Below are 23,814 nucleotides of genomic sequence, written 5' to 3' on the forward strand. Positions count from 1 at the left end.
TTTGAGGCTTGCTATGTAAAAAAATCTGCTAATTTTATGGCTTATTTTAGCTTTTACAAGCTTTTAGCTTGGTTTTTGTTATCTTCCTTTATTATTGGTGCTTACATGTAGCTCATTGTAAAGCATGCTGTGTAGAATTTGCGCCAAGTTCCAGTAGCGGTTTTCATTTGATAATTTTTCTTCCTTTGATATTAGTTATTTTGTAAATTTAAAGGCATGCTGCTTTCCTTGTTATTTTATATTTGATAAAATTTTTTTTCCTTTGTTCCAACACGGAGTACTTACCTCGAACTACTTTCTTAGGAGTATCTGGGATTCTCCTCCCAACCGACCAGAATTTTGTGTAGTTTCCCCTATCTTCGTTTTCCGTAGTGGGGTCCCTCTGTGGCGGATGGATACTCGCCCTGAAGCGACCCGGGTCAGCGTGCGAGAGAAAAGAGCTAGGTCTCGGTCGCCAGTAAGGTTCTGGTCGCGGCGTAGTTCACATCTCGCCGTTCTCACATCCCGTCCGACCCTTTGTGTTACCACGTGGTTACTGCGTGTTATGCTCTTTCATTCACCTCCTTTCCCAGTGTTCTTGTGTTGCTTGGTGTTTTAGTGCTTCCTTATGGAATCTCAACACCGTTGCCCCGGGCCTAAGGCCGGTAAGTCTTGTGGTGCGTGGATGTTGAAGCCAGAGGTAGACCCGCATTCGTTGTGATCCTCGTGCAGGGGTAGTGTTTGTTCCCCGTCCTCCACGTGTCCAGAGTGTGCGTCCTGCCCAGAGATCCAGTGGGCCCTGTACGCCACCAAGAAGGAGGCTCCGAAGAGGTCCCCTATGAAGGTTGGCGCCGCGTCGCCTGCCGCTCCGTCGGAGAGAGGTTCCCCGTCGCCTTCCCCTACCCAGAGTAGGGGACGAGGTAAGTCCGTTGCAGGGAAGCGGCCCATTGCCGCGCCCCATGAGTCTGATGTAACTGATGTGGGGGCTGTTGTTGCTTCACAGGCATGTGGGGGGCCTGCTGGGGGAGCGGGAGTGTGTTCGGGAGAAGAGGTTCTGGTGCCCGCTGGACCTGTCTCGACCGAAGACCCGGTGTTGGGGAAGGCTGGATTGGCTCCTTCCCCTGCATCGTGGCAGTGCATTTTAGGTATTTCAGTGCCCGGGGGAGAGGGAGACAAAGAGAGGCAGCATACAGGCTCATCGGACCCCGATTCCATCGTCTGGACGGCTCCTAGGACGCCCTTCAGATCACCGATGTGCCAAGAAGAGGAGTTCGATGGCTGGTTCGCATTTAAGAGGGCATTGTGGACTCCCCCGGCGCCGTCGTCGACACTCCCGCCTGACTTCATGCAACCCCTCACGCCAGTGGAACAACGCCAAGATCCTGCATCATCGTCGGAGGACTCGGCTAGCTCTTCCGTCTCTTCCTCCTCTTCTTCATCGTCGTCGTCAGAGGACTCCGACCCCCGGGAGGCGAGAAGGAAACGGAAGAGGTCTCGTAGGAGGAAGTCTCGCTCCCGTTCAGGCCCTGCCAGGAAACGATCGAAGACCTCCATGAGGAAGAGCAAGAAGAGGCGCGAGTGGCTTTCCCCCATAGCGGGTTGATCAGGGCCTCCGCCGCTCCAGTGTCTGCCGCATTGGCCTCTGGAGCCGCCGCAGCGCCCTTGCCACGTGTGTCGTCCGCTCGATCCGCCCATCGGTCGAAGCCTCCGACGCACGTTGGCTTCACCATGCCATTAGCCGCAAGTCACCGGCTCCATCCGCCCAGCAGAGAGCCGCTGTTTCGGTCCGGTATCATGGCCTGCATCCCCGGTGTGACGGCGGCTCTGACAAAGCGCCCTGGCCAACCGGTGGTTCACCGCGGGCCCCATGCCCCATGGATCTCCCCGGGAGGAGGTAGACCCATGACGGCTACCTCCGGCTTGGTGGATCCACCCATGACGGAAGTATCCGTGCCATTGGATCTGCCGGAAAGAGAGGACGTAGCCTCCCACATGGATCCAGCCGTGCTCGTCGATGCACCCGACATGGAGGACCAGCTGGTAGAAGGCTTGATGGACGTCGGGGAATGTTCAGCGGACGAGGTTTCGTCCTATAGGAAAGTCCTGGCCCAAATTATACGCCATCACCGGCTAGATGACCCTAAGCCGTCGACAGAGCAGGCTTGGCTCTCGGGTTTGGGAAGGATGGTGGATAACCCCGTCCAACAGCAGCCATCACTGACCCTCCCGTTGGCTCCAGACGTAAAGTTGGGGATGGAGCACGTAGACAGGTACGTCGCAGGGCAGGTAAATTCACTCAAAGCCCAAGGGTCCTTCAAGCTACTGCCGGGGCTAAGGACCCAGAAAAGGTTTTACGTTCCTGACGGACGGCACTCGGGACCCCGCGCGGTGGAAGCGGCGATATCCACCCTCAACCAGGGCAGCTCAGAAGACAGGACCTCCTCTGCCTCGGTGTGCTTTTCGCCAGCCGAGGCTTCGATGATGGAGGATACAGCATAGGATATTGTAAACGTGACATTGTGGTTAGACTGGTGGGCATGCATCTTGGTGGGTTTTCAGCTGTCCTACGACCTGACGGTACCCGAAAAGCAGACTCTGCTCCAAGAACTTATCCGCTCAGGGGGGAAGGCCATGAAGTTCCTTAGCTTCCAGTCCCTCACACAGACGGCGAACTGGATCTTGCCGAGGAGAGACACGGTCCTCAACAGGTTGGTCCATAAGCTCCCCGAACGAGAGGCAAAGTGTCTTAGGAACTCGCTGGTGTGGGGTGACTCGGTCTTCCCCCTGAAGGCAGTGGAAGAAGCTATGGAGAGGGTCCGGAAGCTCAAGCAGACAGGGGATCCCAGACCCCTTACAATAAGACGTCCCACTCATAGATAGAAGGGTTGCTCCGGACGGCCCCCACCCTTCTACAGCACAGCCTACAGCACAGCCTAGAAGAGACTCCCCTTCTTCGTCGTGGCATCAAGCGTCGCAGACCCCCCCCCCTTGTAGAGGAAGTACTACACCTCAGGCCTCCTTTAGAGTTACTCCGGCTCAAGGAGAGGCCGTTCTAGCCGCTCCTCCAGGAGGAGGTAGGGAGAGAGGCCCCCCACTCCTGCCGAAGCCTTGGGTAGGGGGATGCCTCAAACATTTTTGGCAAGCATGGCAGGACAACAGGGCGGATCCGTGGTCCGTGGCAGTCCTGAGGGAAGGATACAGAGTACCCTTCCTGGCGGAGCCGACCCCTCTGATCCCCGATCAACGAGCAGAATGGCTGGCACCCAAGGACCCCTTGAAGAAGGCAGCACTACAAGAGGAGGTGTCAGCCATGCTGAGCAAGGGAGCTCTAGAACTAGTCAAGGACTCGTCCCCGGGGTTCTACAGCAGGCTCTTCCTGGTGGAGAAAGTGACGGGGTTGGAGGCCGGTCATCGACCTCTTGGCCCTCAAGTTCATAAGCAAGATGGACTTCAAGATGGACATACCGAAGTCAGTGCTGGCAGCCTTGAGGGAAGGGGATTTCATGATGTCCCTGGACCTCAAGGATGCATACTTTCAGATCCCTGTCCATCCCTCCAGCCCGAAGTTCCTCAGAGTGAAGTGGGGTTCCCAGCCTCTGCAATTCAGGACCCTATGCTTCGGCCTGTCGACAGCTTCGCAGGTGTTCACAAGGGTGTTCACCACAGTATCAGTATGGGCACACGAGCAGGGGATCCGCCTGATACGCTACCTAGGACTGGTTGCTTCTTTCATCCTCAGAGGCAACACTGAAGGAGCAAGGCACGAAGCTGTTAGTTCTGCAGGGACTTAGGGATCACCATCAACATGGAAAAGTCGCAGTTAGTCCCCTCCACCAGGATGACATACCTGGGGATGGTCCTAGACTCCAAGTTGGGGAAAGCATTCCCCTCCGCGGAGAGGCTCGAGAAGTTAGATCAGGTACTCTACCCCTTCCTATCGGACATACCAAGGAGAGCCAAGGACTGGCAGAGACTAGTGGGCCACCTGGTATCGTTGGAGAAGTTGGTCCCTCGGGGAAGACTCAAACTAAGAACGGTTCAGTGGAACTTGAAGGAACTCTGGTCCCCGGGAGAATCTCCGCACAAGACGGTCGACGTGTCACCGGAGACAAGAGAGGCACTGAAGTGGTGGTCTGACAGGTCGAACACCCTGAAGGGGATGCTATTCGCGACCGCCCCTCCAGAGATGTTGCCCTTCACAGATGCGTCGAAGGAGTGGTGGGGAGCCCATCTCGAAGAAACAGCAAGGGGGAAGTGGTCACCGGAGGAGAGGGCCTTACACATAAACCTGCTCGAGCTGTTAGCGGTCCAGAGAGCATGCATAAAGTTCTTTCATCATCTCCGAGGGAAAACGGTGGCGCTCGTGCGACAACGCCACCATGGTAGCCCTCGTGAAGAAACAAGGAGGACTAAAATCAAGGGAGTTGTGCGACCTCACAGCAAGGATCCTGGAATGGGCCGAGAAAGAGCACATAGAGTTAACGGCCAGATTCATTCCAGGGAAGAAGAACATCTTAGCCAATGGCCTCAGCAGGGTAGGAAAAGTAGTAGGGTTCAGAATGGTCCCTACACCCGAAGGTGGCCCAGACAGTCCTCCACAAGTGGGCGTCGCTGGTGATAGATCTGTTCGCCACGAGGCTCAACGCCCAGATCCAACAGCAGCGTTCGAGGACGCCTTCCAGCACCCGTAGGACGGACTCGACGTGTATGCCTTCCCACCCTTCGGGACCCTCGGACAGGTCCTCAACAGAGTCAGACGGTCAAAGAACTTGCAGATGACTTTGGTAGCGCCCTGGTGGCCGGAGAGAGAGTGGTTCGCAGACCTAAAGGAGGTAGCAGTCCTCCCGCCGTGGCCGCTGCCGGACAGAGAAGACCACCTCCGTCAGCCCCACTTCAGAAAGTTCCACGAAAACCCTCGGTCCCTCCGGCTACATGCGTGGAGGTTATCGAGTGTCTGCTGAGGAAGGAAGGATTCTCGTCGAAGACCGCCGCGAGGATGACTGGTTATCTGAGGAGATCCTCGGTCATGGTCTATCAGGCAAAATGAGCCACATTCACAAAGTGGTGTGCCTCCCAGAACCTGAGACCGTTGGACGCATCGATTCACAAGGTAGCAGACTTCCTGGTTCACCTGAGAGACGACCTATGGATGACTATCCCAGCTTTCAAGGGAGTTCGAGCCGCGCTGGGCCAAGTCTTCCTCCTCAAGGGACTCGACCTAGGGGCCTCACGTCAAATCTCTATGCTCATAAGGAGTTTTGAGCAGTCATATTCTCCCCGCGCCTCTAGAGTACCGCAATGGGACGTAGCCAGAGTTTAAGGTCTTATCTAAATCACCCTTCGAACTGCTCGGGAATATTCATGACAAAGACCTTACCCTTGAAACGGTCTTCCTCCTAGCCTTGGCCTCCGCTAAACGAGTCTGTGAGCTCCACGGGTTGTCATACGAGGTCTCGCACTCATAGGGTTGGAAAGACCTAAGTTTTTAAGTTTCTTCTGGACTTTGTAGCCAAGACTCAAAATCCTGCTTCCTGGGACCCCAAGTTCGAGGGCTTTTCGGTCCCAGCAATCCCACGTTCAGACAATTCCGAAGACTTGTCGTTGTGCCCGGTCAGATGAGTCAGAAAATACCTTGAAAGGACAGCCAGGCTTCGGCCGGGGATCAAGAGCCTGTTTGTTTCCTCAGTGCGGGTAAAGAAGGCGGTGTTTAAGAACACCATCTCGTTCTGGCTGCGGCAAGTCATAAAGAGGGCTTATGACAGCGACCGAGTCACGGTGCCAAGAAGACCATGCCCCCATGACATTAGAGGTCTAAGCACGTCTTTGGCCTTTTACAAGAACATGGCAGTGGGCCAGATTCTGAGAGCGAGTACGTGGTCCAGACAGCCTACGTTTATGGCCCATTACCTGAAAGACTGTACAAGGAAGTCTCTGGACTCCTTCTCCATCGGCCCAGTCATTTCCGCGCTCCAACAGGTTTAAGGTTGAAGTCCCGGGGAAGCCCGCGGGAAGTAATTCCAAGCGACACAAGTTCGTCCTTACTTCCCCCTTTCCTGATTCCCCTCTGTTCCCTTTCCTTTTCCTCCGCCCATGTGAGAGTTGTTTGTTGGAGACGCCCATGTTCGGATGTTTTTTCATATAGGTGAGTGACGTAGGTATTAGAAGTTTTTTGTGTAGTTCTCCCCGAGTCTCCTTCCCTGTTTTTGTTGGCAGGTAGAACCTAGCATCCTATCTAGGTTCAATCGAATGGTATCTATCGGGTATCCCGGCCTGTAAGTTCACCCCCGCCTCCTAAAGTAAAAGTCTCCTAAGAAAGTAGTTAGAGGTAAGTTCTCAGTGTTGGAACAAATCATAAATTTTAAGTAATTTGTATTTTTCCTAACAGTACTTGCCTCTAACTACTTTCGGGTTATTACCCGCCCAGCCTTCCCAGAGTCTCTTAAAGGAGTTCAAAATTATGGTTATCAAAAGCTTACTGGCGACCGAGACCTGGCTCCTTGCTCTCGCAAGCTGACCCGGGTCGCCTCAGGGCGAGTATCCATCCGCCACAGAGGGACCCCACTAGGGAAAATGGAGATAGGGGAAACTACACAAAATTCTGGTCTGTTGGGAGGAGAATCCCAGATACTCCTAAGAAAGGAGTTCGAGATAAGTACTGTTAAGAAAAATACAAATTACTTAAAATTTGAGAATTTTGTTTGCACTGCTTTCTGTTATTTTCCAAATTTTTTAACCATGAGACTTAGTAAAGTAGAACCTGAGTGAGGTTCATTTTGGTTTTAAAAGTGAAACCTCTTGAAAATGCATCTAGAAATTTAATGAGTTAAACACTTTTGAGAGTTTTGACTTTGTATCGATTAAAGGGAGGATTTTAGTTCACATCAAAAGTTAGTTCCATAAGGTAACCCTTTACATAATATATTTGATACAGTACCTTATATTAAGTTACTGTATTCTTTGTGTTTTAGTACGTATCGTGTGTAGTTTGGTATAAATTTATATACATGGATAATTGAATATTGATAAAAAAAAATTGCATGTATTCATTCTTTCCCAATAAGGTTAGGAACTTGGGGAAAAATAATGTAGAATGTTCTCTGATCTGTCTATTTGAAAACTATTGAAGTAGGTCAATTATGGTAAAAATCTTTGAAATAACCGGCTCCTGTGGTAGATGTATTGTATGGTAAAGATGAAAGAATTTAAAGTATGTAGAAGTTCATGTAATGAGATGAAGATGGTTTATTTAATATTCTAGTTACACAAAATATTCCAGTTCTACTGGCATAGTTACCTTGAAACACTTTTTTGGCTTCAGTATTATGTGCAACTTGACAGTTGTTTTGAACGGGCTGTAGTATCAGTGAGGATTTTATACGTTGTGGATTTTTTTTCCCATTTTGAGATATAATCTTTAAACATAAACATTTTCATCACATAGACCACTGCTGTGCATTAAACATTTTCATCACATAGACCACTGCTGTGCATTATATATATTACTGTGGTTGTCATTTTGGCATTTTAAAAGAGAAGAAATATTAACATCAGTGGAATTCTATTTTGTTTAAATAATTTTTTAATGTATCTTTTTTTTTCAAGTGATTATATCTATAATACTTCAGTATAAATTTCTGAAAATTCAATTAATTTGTGGTCAAGCTAGTCCAAGATTATAGAAATAAGGCAGCTTAGGATGATGAAAGAATTGTGTTTTTTACTCTTATATTAACTCGGATGTCGAATTTGACTCTATTTTTAAGTCAGTGTATTTTGATTCTTTTGGAGGCAGATGCTGGCCATTTTTTTTTCTAATTTTAGATGCACAAACATAAAAATTAGGCAAAGTTTTAGCTTTTAATTAAATCTTGAAATAGTTTGGAAACTTGACCTTATTAAGCATTTTGGTGGTGGTTGGCAACTATTGTACTTTTGTAAGTTTAAAATGGTGACAAATTTTTTTTATTGTTTTAGCTTTCTGCATTTCAAGATATTTTGTAAATACCACTAAAAAGACCAAGAATGGGAACCTCATAAGTGAATCTACTCTTTCTCAAAGAAGTAAATTTAGATAGAATATATTAACAGATGTTTCGATATAAGAGGTAGATTTTTTATTTAATTTTAGTATTTGGAAAGGTATGAAAGTTGTATGTTTCAGTATGGAAAGGAATTAAGTAAAGTCTTCTTGGAATGTCTCTACATACCATTTTATGCTTGTAAGTAAAGGAGAATCTCAGCTTGTAAGTGATTATTCAGTTTTCGTTTTAGCTTTTCCTCAATAGGATACGTCTGTACAACAATTTAATTATGCAGTTTTCCCTGTGTGAGATGATATATTAAAGGGGTGTATGCATAAAGGCCTAATTCAGATAAGAATTATTTATCATTTAACAGTTTATAAAAAATTTGATATTAAATAGTTCTTTATAGCTGTCTTGATAGGCTACTGAAATTTAAAGTCGATCATTACTAGAATTTTTCAGAGCATTGCTACATAATTCTCTAACAATCACTAGGTAGTGTTAATGTATGAATATATTGTGTGTGTATACACAATGAATGATTTTTATAAAAGGTACTTACTTGTAAAAAGTGTGATCTGACGCAAGTATAACCTGTTCAAATTTTGAAGTGCTGCTTATCTATGTGATCCAAACTAGGTTAGCTATTCATCTTTATTTGCACGCAATTGGGAATGCTCAGGTGGGGTATATACGACTACAGTACTGGATTGCATTCAGAAATGTTGATATTGGTGAGGGTCAATAAGAGAAGTTCGTATATACTGTAAAATTGGGTTTACTGTAGTAGTTTTATTAAGAGCAAATATTGTACAGCACACTTTACAATTGCTGTTTTCGAGAGTGAAATATCAGAATTTTAATTTTGTAGCGAGACAATTTTATGAAGGCTTCCCTTTATAAAGCAAGATAAAATGGGCTCGTACATTACTGTATATTCTTTACTCAGCAGTAGGATGAATTGGTCTTTTGTCATAGATATTACTTTAGTCTTTATTAGTCACTATCATCAGTTTCAGTACAATCTACTTAATGAAAAGAAAGCTATTTATCACCCCAAAGTAACAAAATTGATCCTGTCATGTACAATATAGTAAAGTTTTGAATATTCTATAGAACTATTGCAAGGTAAAAACTTGCACTATCTCCTCCAGTCTTTTGGCTAGTATTACTGTTTTTTCTATAAACTTACCCCCAGCAAGTTATTTTATTCTCTATTATGATTACTTTATTCAGAATTATAATCTTTATCAATTGAGCAATCTGTTTGTGACTTTTTTGGTTTATTCTATGTGAATGTTTGCTGTACAATATCTGAATGATTGTGATAGTGTGGCATATTTACTACATTATGGTGAGCAACGTCCTGGATGGCGAAAACTTCTTGAAATAGTGTCCATAAAGGTAGCTAATACTCTTCCATGGAAAATACTTAGTTTTCTGTTATCCAGTGAATGACATGAATTGGCTAAAATGTTTTATATCGTCACCCTCATAAACTAACTGCGTAAGTAATTTTCTCCACTTGTTGGGAAATAAAAAAAAAAAAACCTCATTTCCTAATTCTTTATATCATTTTCTTGATCTTCAATTCACAAATTTTTAACAGAAGAATTTGAGAATTAGAATTTGTTAATTGAAGCTCAATACAATGATATAAAGAATTATGAAATGAGAATTTTTTTTTTATTTCCCAACAAGTGGAGAAAATGACTTGGGCAGTTAGTTTATGAGGGTGACGATATTGAACATCGAAGCATAGTTGGAATAAGATTTTCATACAGTGAATACAGAAGTTATATGGAAATTTGTTTGAGTCCTTTATCATAAGTGAACTTGACTCTTTACCGGAAGTTTTGCTATTGTTGTGTCTACTTGAAAAGACCTTGAGGATTAGGAGTGTATTATTGGTGAATAATATTGCTGCCTTAAGTTATGGAACCACTGCTTCCACAAAGCACAGCTTTTGTGGGTTCTGTTGCCCACTACCAAATGGGATCCAGTCATGTGAATATTACAGTGAATGATCCAGAGTTACATGGTCATCAACCTGGGTTCAGGGTAAAGTATGGCATTAGTAAATTTTTATAAGGCTTGTAGTTGCATTGACACTCCAAAGTCAAACCATTGTTCTCTGGTCTTGGGTAGTTTCATATCCTCTTCCACTGTCTTGGGTTAGTTCTCTTGCTCGAGGGTACACTCGGGCATACTATTCTATATAATTTCTCTTCTTCTTGTTTTGTTAAAGTTTTTATAGTTTATATAGGAGATATTTATTTTAATGTTGTTACTCTTCTTAGAATATTTTTCCTTTTTTTCCTATCCTCAATGGGCTATTTTCCCTGTTGGAACCCCTGAGCTTATAGCCTCCTACTTTTTTCAATTAGGGTTGTAGCTTAGCAGGTAATAATGATAATAATAGGAAGTTATATTCCCTAGACTTTGTACCGTTAAATGATCAGGCCTATCTACAATAATTAGGAATCTCCTTGCCTTTAGATACTTGATTAACCTTATCACATTTCATTATAATCCCATCCATCACATGTATGCCTAATATTGATGTCCCAAGTGGTTCCAGGTACACAATCTTTAATCTTTATAATAAAAAAAGATATATTCAAGATATACTCTGTGCCACTGTTCTTCAGGAGTTTACTTCATAAGAGATTGTTGTTACAGCTCTTAACACTAATCTTTGTTTTCTTTTGCTGGCTCTACCGGTTTGGCTATCCATGCGGAATACTGTGGTATTATTTAATTTCGCTGGCATGAAAGTTTGCACAAACAAAAGATTTTATGTTCGTTGTATTTAAGATTTCAGCCATAGTAGTTTCCTCCTTAACCAAATCTTTAAACAAAACGTGTGCATTATCATGCACTGTTATGTGGATATACAGTATGTCCATTAGAGCGGTCTTTTTTTTAATAACAAACTGATATGTTCACAGTTGTAGTAAAGTGGTTGAATTGACGCAGAAATGGAAATAAAAAAAGAGATTGTTAGAGGTTTTTCAAAAGTGGGACTGTGATAATGGCATACACGTTGGCATCGTATGGTGAAAATGTCGTATGGCGGGCAATAGAATAGCTAATGCGTGCAAAACCCCAGGTAAAAGCATTGAAAATTAGTACGTACCAATTAGTATAGTAAGTACTGTACTACAGTATACTTATATATAATATACATGTACTGTTGTAGTAGTTTGCGGACTGTGGCCAAAGGTAGCACCCAAACGGCCTAGTTTCCGAATGCCGACCACAACCCGACATTCAGTACACAACAAACATACAACGGTGGAGTACCCAAAAACCTAAGTAACAGTTCAAGAGAACGGAGCACTGGGCACCACCCTTTGATTTATAATGGGCAAGGGGACCCAGCTAGAATCTTCCTTTTTATCTTCCCTTTCATTTAACATGCTGAATTAACAGGTAGCTTGACCACTGATGCATTTCTGGGAAATCAGTAGAATATTGTATATAGCTCTATATTCTTTAGGTAAGGTGGTTTTAAGCTTAAGAAAAAATGTTAGAACATTAGGTGAAAGGTAATATTGTTTGTACTGATAACTGAACACAGTATGGGAAAATGAATTTTGAATAACTTGACTAAAGAAAACAGTGACTGAGGAAAGGGCATCATAGTGAGAGGTTCTGAAATGAAATGCTGTATTCATAAAAACAAAATATATTTATTTGGAAAAAACTGTTAGGATTACAATAGCATTGACTCGTCAATCCAAATAGAAAATTAAAGGAAAAATTAGCATCCCTTTACGTAAAACTTCAGCATCAGGGTAACAAGATAAACAAATTTTGAATAAGAATAAAAAATTATTCACATGCTGGACACTCAAGTTTTCTAAGCCATCTCAAACCAACCACCCATAAGAAAATATAAATCTGTGAAAATACATTACTACGTTAATTTTCCCTGAATCAATACTGTCCCTTCAATATCCAGTTCACCACTAAGCTGCAGTGTCACTTAAAATTATAAAACTCTGAACAATATGGCCGTATACGATGCCATGCAGGTCTCTGCAGGCCCACAATAACAATGTCTCAAAAAGTTTGTCAACAACACGAGCAATCGCCAATGGCCTCATAGTACATTGGTTGTGGTGTTATTCAGTCAAACACTTGATGGGACTTCCAGTTCTCAGGCAATATAATATCGATACAGAGCAGCATCACAGACCACTACACACTAGTAACAGGCCATCAACCACATTCATAATTGTTATATGTTTTTCGATACATTTGGATTCCAGGGACGGATATACTCTCTCTTTTCTATATACATACAGTAGTGTGCAAAATAAACTTCCCTTACACTCCCTACTGAGTGTAGTGGCTGCTGTCAATACCTGGAAAGGAATAACAACAGATTAAGATATTTATTTGGAAAGAGGGCCTTGAGGGATACAATAAAAAATACAATATAAATCAAAAAATGTTTTTTTATACACACAAACCATTAAAGTTTTCTTAGGCACAAAACCTTATATATTGCACTGTACAGTATATAATTAAATAACATTACAGGTATAAATAAAAATTATATATGTACTGTACTGTACTGTAAAGGAAAAATTAAATTCTATTTACCTTTGGAGTGACGTGACTTGAGCTGGTAGTGGGTGGAGGCAGAGGGGGGAGGTAGATATAAAAACGTATCAATGCTAATTATGTTATGTACACTTAATAATGAATTTATTCTTACTATTAAACACTTAAAATTAGAAATGTTTTTTTTTTTATTTTTGTCTTTCGAAGTTTTTTTGATTTTTTTTTTTTTTTTTTTTTAGAACTTAAAAAGTTACTCTTATTTAACTTTTTTAATAGAATTACTATTATCATCTTTGCTTTCTGACATTCTCTTTTGGAGAAATATCTATCCAAAGAAGCCTGTTTCTGATGATTCCTCAATATATTTCTAAAATTACTAATACACTTGTCATTAACACTCTCCATAAGACGACCTGTGTGAAGTTTTTCTGGGTGTTTTTTTTTCAATGAAACTCGTAAGGTTTTCATACCAACCGATAGCTTCCCTTATTTCTATCGATGTCGTTTCTTCAGACCAGCTCCTTAGTGACGTATGCAGTGACGTATGAGCGTGGTGGTAGGCTAGTGACTCGCACAGTCGTACGCGTAAAAACCGCCAAGTTTGAGAATTCGATGCCTTAAGGTGGGGAAAAATGTCGTAACGAGGTGACGAAAAAACATCGTATTCCACGCCGTAACGTGAAAAAAACGTAAGCTGGGGACGCCGTACCCCGGGGGTCTACTGTATATAAAAATAAATTAACATAATAGGATGTCACATTTTGGGCCGACTTGCAAGTATCATTAGATTCATTATTATATGAAGAGAACTGAATTATTATTTAGTTGTAAATTTCAACCGAATCTTCCTCTTCTGGTCGTATTTCTGCCCCTTATATAGTTGCGACCAATTCAGATGCTAAAGATCACTCAAAATATTCCAGTTATGACCTGGACCTTATGACATCCCAATCAAAGCAGGACTTAGAGAATCATAATTCTTGCCCTATGCAAGATATCCAGTTTAAAAGATATTGGTTTCTTAAAACCTGGAATGAGCGACTCAGAATATCATGCTGTCTGGAAGCAACTGTAAGGTCACTAATATTGCTGTTAAGTCCACGAATATTTCAATATTGTACACTAGACAGCATGAAGTATTCTTCCAAAATTAAACAAAACCTAAAAACTTGAATAATGGCCAAATACGTGATAAATGTTGGTACACTTCTCATGGTAGTCCTGAGAAGTGTGTGTGAAGTGCGGACTTTACAAACCAAAAATACGTACTGTGGAATTACATGGAATCTTAAGTAAAATCAATAAGAATTCACCCCAAAATTCAAAATCGTACACATTAAAAGAAAGTGAAAGAACCGTATACATCCCTCGGGTGCCAATTCCTAGGAGAGAAACGCAACAGGTGTCTTCTCTTCATACACAAAATACTGAATGGCCTTTGATGTCCCTGTGCTTGGCTGGAGGTATGAATTTTATAATCCATCCATACACAAAAGGTTGGGTCTAGTAGAGGAATTGTAAATGAACTGGACACTAATTAGTGATGACATTAGTTCTAGAGTGCTAAGAGGTTATATGATGATGTGTTTCCTGGGAGAAATGTAATGTGCAATGTACAGTATAATTGATAGGACTAAAGATAACAGTTGTAGTTGGATTTTTTTGTTTGCAACTGGGATAACTTTGATTGTTGTCAGGAAAGATAAACCTGTAATGTACTATACATTGGTAAAGTGTAAGTCTCCCTTAAGTAAATAGCTTACATTCATTAAAATAGCTTTTACAACATCTCTGCTATTACTCGAGTACCATATGTGGATGAGATCATGATGAGGGGTAGATGGAGATGGTTTGGGCATGCTCTTCGCACTCCCCAAGTTCACCAAACATTTAACTGGGCTCCACAAGGCACTAGAAGAATTGGAAGACTCAGGCCTACATGGCTTAGGACTATAAAGCGCGAAGTAGGAGGTGATGAATGGAGAAGTATTGAATTAAAACCTCAAGATAGAGACTGGCGAAATCTAACCGAGGCCCTTTGCGTCAATAGGCGTAGGAGGAGATGATGATGATGCTATTACGAATATTGAAATTTAAATGGAAAATATCCATAACCTTGGAATGTGGGGAACTGAATAAAAGCCAAGTGGTTCTCGGTTGTTTGGGACTCTTTCGCCTGGAAGGCACCAACTTGACTTTTTAAACTAGCAAGCCATTCTTTCCTTTGATAAAAGCTAGTAATGTTGAGAGAACTCTTGCTGAAGGTTGCCTTATAAGTAAACATTAAAATTATTTGAAGAACAAGATAAACTTATGCAAAATTTTCTCGTGTTGTTTTTTTTTATTTTTATTAACATCGGGTCATTTATTCAAGTAGAATTCTGGCATAGTGTACAGTGAACTCCTATATTGTGCAATTAGTATAAACTTATTATATTGCTGGTATTGTTCTGATTGTGCCACCATTAATTTGATGTGAAAGTATTTGTATTACATTCACATATGTGGATATGTAAATAGAATTTTTCATGGATTTTTCATGTTTTACATTGTAGTTGTACATAAGTTTGCCTGTGAAGCATATGCATGCTTATTAAATTTTAAGGACTGAATTTTTTTTTTTTTTTTTTTTTTTTTTTTTTTGTCCGCTGTTCTTCCGTGATTTTATGTTGCCTCCCCCTTTTTTTTCTAGGTGCAGTAAGGTAACTTTTTATTATTAGTATGATGTAGTTTAACCAGACCTGCTAAAGTTACCATTGTGTGTAGTTTTCATTGTTAATTTTCTCCACATACCTCTAGCTTTGTGAAATCTAGTTAAAGTCCTTAAAAGGGTGACATCAAAGTCCTTATTCACGAAGTTCCTATTTAAAATATAGCAGTATATTTTGATTAGAGATCTTATATTATTATAGTTAATGGTCATTTAATTGCATTTGGTTGATAAATGTGTACCATTAGGAAGTTCAGCCATGACAAAAATAGTCAATTGTGTAGTCTCAAATTTTGGTATTTATCCAAACTTTTGCAATAGGCAAAGCATATTTCAAAACTAAAGTTACTATAGTCCATTTCTTTTAGCGAGGCAGATTTGCACCGACTCGCAGCGGTGCCCTTTTAGCTCGGAAAAGTTTCCTGATCGCTGATTGGTTATAATTATCTTGTCCAACCAATCAGCGATCAGGAAACTTTTCCGAGTCGGTGCATATCTGCCTCGCTAAAAGAGATGGACTATAGGAGTAAACAGTAAAACAAAGGAAGCCTATATAGAGTACAACTTTATACATCTAGAGAATAAGTACATTTTAGGATTTTGCTATGATATGCCATATTTTATAAAGCATCACGTGTTGGTATTTCAATTTTTTTTTATATTATAGATTTTCAGGAGAAATTTTTCATGAGTCTTGCATCATACAGTATATAGATTCACTGTAACCTTAAAGAGCTTTTGTGCAAATATTCTATGAATAAAAAAATACTTTAGTAAGAGGAAGAGCAAAGGTTAATGTAGTAGGCATTTAAATTTCTCATACTATGGTTATATTGTATAAAAATTTGATATATAATTTATATTTTTGTTTGTGGTCAGAAAAGGGCAAAAGGATTTTTATCATTGATCTAATTGATATTATTTACCTTGTCAGTACTAAGTTATTAAAAGAAATTTTTATTCGAATTTTATTTGTTCTACATAAAATTATTTTATTACAGGCTCAACCAGTATACAATGCCAGTGGTGGAGGATTCCCAATACAAGATGGAAACAGGGATGCTGGTGTTCCCAAAGATGAAGTTCTACCAGAAACCTTTGGAGACTCATTTGGAAATAAAGCTATTCGCCATGCATTTATCCGCAAAGTATACCTTATCTTGATGGTGCAATTGTTAGTGACACTCGGCATTGTGTCCCTTTTTACTTTCCAGTAAGTATTTTATGTCCTTTTCTGTCGAGATAACAGATTTAGATTTCTCAGTCACTTGAATGATTGCTGTCTTTATTTTTCATTTGGGGTCTTTTAATGCTATATTTTTTTTTTTGTGTTCAACTGCTGTAATTTGTTTCCTGCCACACTAGAATTGCATAGATGGTCCCCCCCCCCCCCCCCCCCGTCAGCGGCCCACCATCCCAGCTGTGTTGCCTTGTACCCTTTCATATGTTCTAATTGTTTACATACTCGGCTGTCCGTATTCTTCAAATGTACTCAATATTTTTTTCCACCTTTGCATTGAAGAACTTAATTTAATGCATCCCTATCAAAGGGTTTATACAAAATAAGTATAACGGCTTTTAAGAAATTTTGGTAAAATTATCGAGCTTCATTAACATTACCCTCCTGCTAATATGGTATCTTGGTACCTCGAAGTAAAGGATGCTATTGTTACTGTACAAACACTGAGATTGATTGTCTAAATCTGAACTGCCATTGTTTGTAATAGGAAAGACGCTTGAAATATGAAAATTACGTTCAAAGATTTTCTAGAACAATACGACTGAAACGCTTTTTAAATATACTAATGATATCTTGGAATAAAGGAAGCCTTATAAACCGTCCATAGATTTTTGGACCATTAGATAGGATTTTTAATTGCTTTATTGAAATATAATTTTGGATTGCTAAAAGTATTTAAAGAAAAAATACCTTTCCCTTTAGGAGAAGGTTATATAAAAGTCATCAATTATTCATATTCATTGAAGGTTTACAACACATTCTTTAATGTTTTGGCTAAACCAATGAAAATATATAAAAAATTATACAAATAGAAAGTACAATTTGTTGTCAACAGGAGGCTGTAACTGCAATGAGAATTATAGTGAGAGATTTGTTCCCAAATGAAAAGCTAAAATCTCGGATATCTTAAGTTGAAAGACTTCGAAAAAGATGAAATTGTTAATGCAAGCAATGTAGCTGGGGACAAGGAAATCTGCAAAGTACTTCTCGGGTTACTTAAACTAGTGACATTAAAATAGAACCTCTCCTCCATGGAATTTAGATCGGGGTTTATTGTAGAAAGTGATTTTATAGTATATAGTAGTTGAGAAATGACAATTGTTTGCGTAACAATTTTTATGTGAACCCTGTTTATTCACGTTGGAAATTATTTAAAATAACTTTATTTATATATGTGGTTAATTTCATCATAATTTCAGTACAAAAGTTATGAATACTCCCAAGTTAGAGAGGTACTACTAACTCGGGACTACATTTTTCCTATATATATACTAACTTTTTATCCTATATAATAGAAATGAATAACAAATATAAAAAATCATTTGTTTGTGTGAATACAAATTCTTGTCCTTTAATGGTACTGTGATTTCAGTAAAGCTGAAACTGGACTTTGAATTTTTATCCTAATATTAGTAGTTACCGGGGGGTTGTGTGGAACCCCCTCCCCGACCATTACACTGAATAACCAATCAGAAAAGGTCTTCGCCCTTCAGGTAGATGTGAGGAAAATGCTGGATAACAGCGCTTTGCTGATAGTATAGGACAGTTATCTAGATTTTGGAGAAGTTAAGTGGTCCTGGAGACCGGTCATTGACCTCTTCCCCGCCACCTGCCAGTAATAACCGACCCCTCGTTAAAAATTCTAATGAGAGTTACATCTTCGCTGAAATCATCTATCTATCTATCCACCAAGGCACTTCCCCCAATTTTTGGGGGTTAGCTGACATTAAAAAGAAAGAGGGCGGGACTTTTGTACTCTTAGCTCCTCACAGCTCGGCGAGGGACTCGGTCGAGTTTGGTTGGTACAACTGAAATCATACTCTTAATAAAGGATTCTGATTTGTACATACATACATACACCAAGGCACTTCCCCCAATTTTGGGGGGTAACCGACATCAACAAATGAAACAAAAACAAAAAAGGGGACCTCTACTCTCTACGTTCCTCCCAGCCTACCTGATTTGTAGTTGGAATAAATAAACATCCCTTTTGAAATTTATGATTTCTATTAGTTATATAAAGTGAAGTTCTTTAACATTAAACTTTCCACCTCAACCGACCATCTCTCTTGAGCTGTAGGTCGAAAGTTACGAGTTAAACAGGAAAGTGGGTGGGGCTACTCACTCGCTCCATAGTTAACTACCTCATTTATGGAAACTTGACAGCTGTTCCTGGTTCACTAAAGACATTCCCTATTTTAAAGGACTAAAGGCTTTTATGCTTAATGGAAAATAAAAAATAAAATTTCCTTGTTTGGACAAAAATTTAAATATTTTTCTCTCTATTTTAGCTATAAAAGAGCTTTTGTTAGAATAACCCTTTTCTTCCTACAGCACTGGAGTGCGCAGATTCGTCCTGACTCATAGTTGGATGTACTTCCTTTCATATGCAATCTTCTTAGTGACGTACTTGACGCTGGTGTGCTGTTCAGGTGTTAGACGAAAGTGGCCTGGTAACTTCATAATGCTAGGGATCTTCACACTGGCACTCAGTTACATGGCAGGAACAATTGCTGCCACACACAACACGCAAATTGTTATTATGACGATTGGCATTACTTGTGCTATTTGTTTCCTCATCACACTCTTTGCCACCCAGACTAAGGTTAGTATTACTGTATTGTCATTAGTTGAAAGTAATGCTGCTTTTAATACATGGTTATTTAATGCAAATTTTCTTTTAGCAAGATTTGGTTTGTATAAAGATTAAAAGGAAGAATGGTGCGGTTGATAGATCTCCCAAAGTATAATTCTGTCTGAGTAGGAGATGCTGTGCTAGTGTATTTGTCTATCAAGTGATTTGAAGGATCCAGGTTATTGTAGCAGTCTCTAATCTTTTTTATATTCATTAAAAGCAGTTCTTTATTCATAAATTTTTTTTTTTAATACGATAGATATTAATTTCCTAATATATTAATTGCTTTCTTGTTGGTCATGAGATCAGATTAGATTTTAAGTGCTGTAATAGCTACTGAATTGGCAATGGTAAGAAATTTCCATTTAGTGAATATTGGTGAATATCACTTTAACCACCGTTTCTCGTGTGAGTGACATTTCTCCTAAGATTCATGTTGGATGTATGTAACTGGAAGTTTATTTTAAATTGTTTGTTAGACCCTGGTATTTTATGAATTGAGATATTGATATACAATAATACCCCTACTTACACCGTTAATTTATTCCCAGAGAACAGACACAGGTGATTTTCCACATGGGTCTGATTTTATCCCTATGAGGTGAGCTTCACATAACCTATACACACAGTGAATAGGAAAATGTACATACAACCTACCACCATTTTATAAAACCATATACCGATATAAATAAGCTTCCATGTTGAGTACAGATACTGTACATTTACTATACAGTGTTATATGTATAAAATTTGAATGAAATATAAGCATTGTAAGCGAAAGAGAGAGGGAGAAATAGAGATTATGTAATAAACAATGTTGTGGCACAATAGACTGTTATATTTGTAATAATAACACACTAATAATGTTCCTTTTGCCTTGAAGTTGGCATCTTTGCTGCTTACTGAATATGAAAGATGAAGTTGGAAATAAGGAATTATTTTTTGTAGGAGGAAGATGACTTAGTTGATGGTGAGAAGATAAAACTGTAATTATTGTAGTTGCTACATAGGGCTTTTGTCGATGGCAGTGGTTCTTTGGCATCAAGAACAGATAACTCGATATCCTTTAATCTTTCTATTCTTGCCATATTCAATTCACAGTTCAGTATATACCCATAGTATCTGAAATGTTTTACCTTCAAAAAGTTCTTTCACCACATCATGGATGTTACTCCTTCAACAATTTTCATGTCAAAAAGCTCTTCCTTCAGGAGGGTTTTTTGACTTGAAAATTGTTGGAGCAACATCCATGCTGTGGTGAAAGAACAACTTTTTGAACGTAAAACATTTCAGGTACTAATGGTATATACTGAACTGTGAATTGAATATGGCAATAATAGAAGGATGGAAGGATATCGAATTATCATCTGATCTTGATGCCGAAGAACCACTGCCATCGACAAGAAAAAATACTAAGTAAATAGAAACTTTGTATAAGACAGGAAAGCTTAGTTACCACGTAACACTATTTAAATGAGTGATTTTGCAGTTTTAATTTAAGTGTGCTATTTTTTTTTTCCAAGTCGGCCACCTTTTGATATTCTCAACAAAATTGTCATTAATGAGCAAGGCAACTCATAAATATAGAATGTGATGACTGTACCTGCATCTCAGTAAGACAAATTTTCATAAATTCATATAGAGGCCTTGATTTAAATCTTTATCTGAAACTCTTAATTCTATTTGAATGTTTCTCTGCTGTCTTCCACCTGTTCAGCACAGTGCAGCTCTACATGATAATCATAGAATATCATTAACTTTTCTGGTGAATTACGTACATTTTTGTTTTATCTTAACCCTTTTACCACCAGGCTATTTGGAAATTTCCAACCCTTAACCCCCAGGGGGTTATTTTTTCCAAGCACATTTTGCAGTATATTTTTTTTAAATTGCTCGAAAAGCCTTAGTTTTTGTCTTGGAGAGGTCAGGTTGGTCTCCTTCTCTTGGAAAATGCCTGAATTTTCTCAAAAAATTATCAAAAATATGAAAAAAAAAAAAAATTTATAGCATTTTTTTGCAAGGACGTACCGGAACGTCCATGGGGGTAAAGGGATGGCTTTTGTGAAACGTACCAGTACGTCCTTTTGGGGGTAAAAGGGTTAACACTTTCTTGAAACAATAGTGTGATAAATTGCTTCAGGTTTACTGCAAGGTTCTTGGTACTGCTTTTAATAAAGTGCTTGGTCCCATTTCCCATTGTCATGTCCTGATGGTCTCCTTTAAACTAAATTTTTACATTACAAAATATATCAAGTTTTAGATATGCTAATGGTCTGTGTCATAGCCAATTACTGTGTTAGTAAATTACCATATTGGTCAGCTCTGTAAGAGTCCAGTTTGGCTTATGGTTTGTGTGGATTTCCTCCTTTTAATGAAAATCCCATGTTTGGGTACATGGTTCATTTTGAATTTTTAAGATTGTGTAAAAGGTGTTTTGATGGGTATACCTTTTATTTTCAGTATGACTTCACTGGCTGTGGAGTTTACTTATTTGTTGCTTCCATGGTATTGCTGATTTTTGGAATCATCGCGATCATCCTTCGCCACGACACACTTAGCCAAATGTATGCTGCTGGCATTGCTCTACTCTTCTCCATGGTAAGTGTTAAGAGTAAACTGCTTTTTATTGGACAATTGTTGTGCTTTGATCATTAATAGGGTTGAATTGGCTTTGTAAAGACTCTTATCCTCCTGATTTTCATCTTTGCTGTGATTGAATGCGTTCAAGTCATTATGGCAATTATAAATAACTGAGTAAAAACTTTTATACATATTTTCTTTTTATACTAAGGGACATAGATATAAGCATTAAAAGGATCATTTAAGTTTTCAGTAGCTAGTAGCATTTTACAAAGTTAACATGTTTTATAACGAAAAAGATTCTGGATCATAATCAAAGTTGATTATAGTAACATGAGTGGACATATATGTTTGGAGTCCAAGTTCTTTTATATGTAGTTTTGTTGTAGGATTTGGAAAATGCCAAGACCATACTGCATGAGGGGAAAAATTCCATTTACTATATCATGGAGTTTCCCTTGTGTAATGCCATCAGTTCACCTTATGCAGTGGATTTTAAGCATTACTTTGGTCCCTATCTGCTCCAAATTTTTAGTCTTCAACTTTCAATAATGTCTTTCAACTTCATAATGCAATGGCAGATTTTTCATTACTTGCCACTTTAAGGAAGCACAGTTTGTGTAGTTCTGAGAGAGAACAGTTTGTGTAGTACTGTATGTTATTTCTTGATTTATACTGACCAAATATCAAAGGGCTGTATGAATTTACAAAAGTATTTTCGTTTCTTTAGTTTTATTCAATAATGGCTAGGTTTGTACTAGCCTATCAGAAACATCCTTACCTGATGATCTGCAGGACTGGGGTTTGAGTTCTGCGCAAGCTCGATAGTCTCCCGTAGTGTTTGCGACCTCACCATCCTTGTGAGCTAAGGATGGGGCTTTAAGGGAGCCTAGGTCTACCTGCAGAATCATCAGCAGCCATTGCCTGACCCTCCCTGGTTCTAGCATGGATGGAGAGCAGTCTTGAGCACAGATCATGTGTACATATTGTCACTGTCCCTTGCCTCTGGCGTTCATGAGCAGCCTTTAAGCCGTTAGTGATATTTGCACTCTAATCAGATTGAGAAAAGATGAGAATTATTTAAAGGAATTAGAAACGGTATGCAGTTTGTTGGAGGCAGCATGAGGAAGGGCAGTGAATGGTGGAATGAAGGAGTGAAGGTAAAAGTGGAAGAGAAAAAGAGGGCTTTTGAAGAATGGCTGCAGAGTAATAGTATAGAGAAGTATGAAAAATATAGAGAGAAAAAGGTGGAAGTAAAGCGCAAGGTACGTGAGGCAAAGAGGGCAGCTGACCTGAGGTGGGGTCAGGGACTGGGTCAGTCATATGAAGAGAATAAGAAGAAGTTTTGGAAAGAAGTGAAGAGAGTAAGAAAGGCCGGCGCAAGAATTGAAGAGACAGTGAAAGATGGAAATGGAAGGTTGTTAAAAGGAGAGGAGGCAAGGAAAAGGTGGGCGGAATATTTTGAAAGTTTGCTGAATGTTGAGGATGATAGGGAGGCAGATATAATTGCTGTTCCAGGTGTTGAGGTGCCAGTGATGGGAGATGAGAATGAGAGAGAGATTACAATAGAGGAAGTGAGGAGAGCACTAGATGAAACGAGAGTAGGAAAAGCATCTGGTATGGATGGTGTGAAAGCTGAGATGTTGAAGGAAGGGGGTGTGACTGTAATTGAATGGTTGGTGAGATTGTTTAATGTGTGTTTTGTGTTGTCAATGGTACCAGTAGATTGGGTCTGTGCATGTATTGTACCACTATATAAGGGTAAGGGAGATGTGCATGAGTGTTGTAATTCAAGAGGTATTAGTTTGTTGAGTGTAGTTGGAAAAGTGTATGGTAGAGTACTGATTAATAGGATTAAGGATAAAACAGAGAATGCAATCTTGGAAGTACAGGGTGGTTTTAGAAGAGGTAGGGGTTGTATGAATCAGATTTTTACAGTTAGGCAGATATGCGAGAAATATTTAGCAAAAGGTAAGGAGGTGTATGTTGCGTTTATGGATCTGGAGAAAGCATATGATAGAGTTGATAGGGAAGCAATGTGGAATGTGATGAGGTTATATGGAGTTGGTGG

The 23,814-nt window shown here is 40.0% G+C and overlaps 1 protein-coding gene across 5 annotated transcripts in view; it reads left to right on the plus strand.

Moving 5' to 3' along the window:
- LOC137654464 (protein lifeguard 1-like) overlaps window positions 1-23,814 on the plus strand; it is a 63,990-nt gene that overhangs the window by 17,726 nt on the left and 22,450 nt on the right. For all 5 annotated transcript variants that reach the window (XM_068388120.1, XM_068388118.1, XM_068388119.1 and 2 more), the window contains 3 exons: window positions 16,290-16,501; window positions 18,863-19,133; window positions 21,624-21,761. In XM_068388120.1, the coding sequence (XP_068244221.1) occupies window positions 16,290-16,501; window positions 18,863-19,133; window positions 21,624-21,761 (621 nt within the window). The remainder of the gene's footprint in view (window positions 1-16,289; window positions 16,502-18,862; window positions 19,134-21,623; window positions 21,762-23,814) is intronic.

The sequence above is a fragment of the Palaemon carinicauda genome, chromosome 15 (assembly GCF_036898095.1).
Source record: "Palaemon carinicauda isolate YSFRI2023 chromosome 15, ASM3689809v2, whole genome shotgun sequence".
NCBI classification, from domain to species: domain Eukaryota; kingdom Metazoa; phylum Arthropoda; class Malacostraca; order Decapoda; family Palaemonidae; genus Palaemon; species Palaemon carinicauda.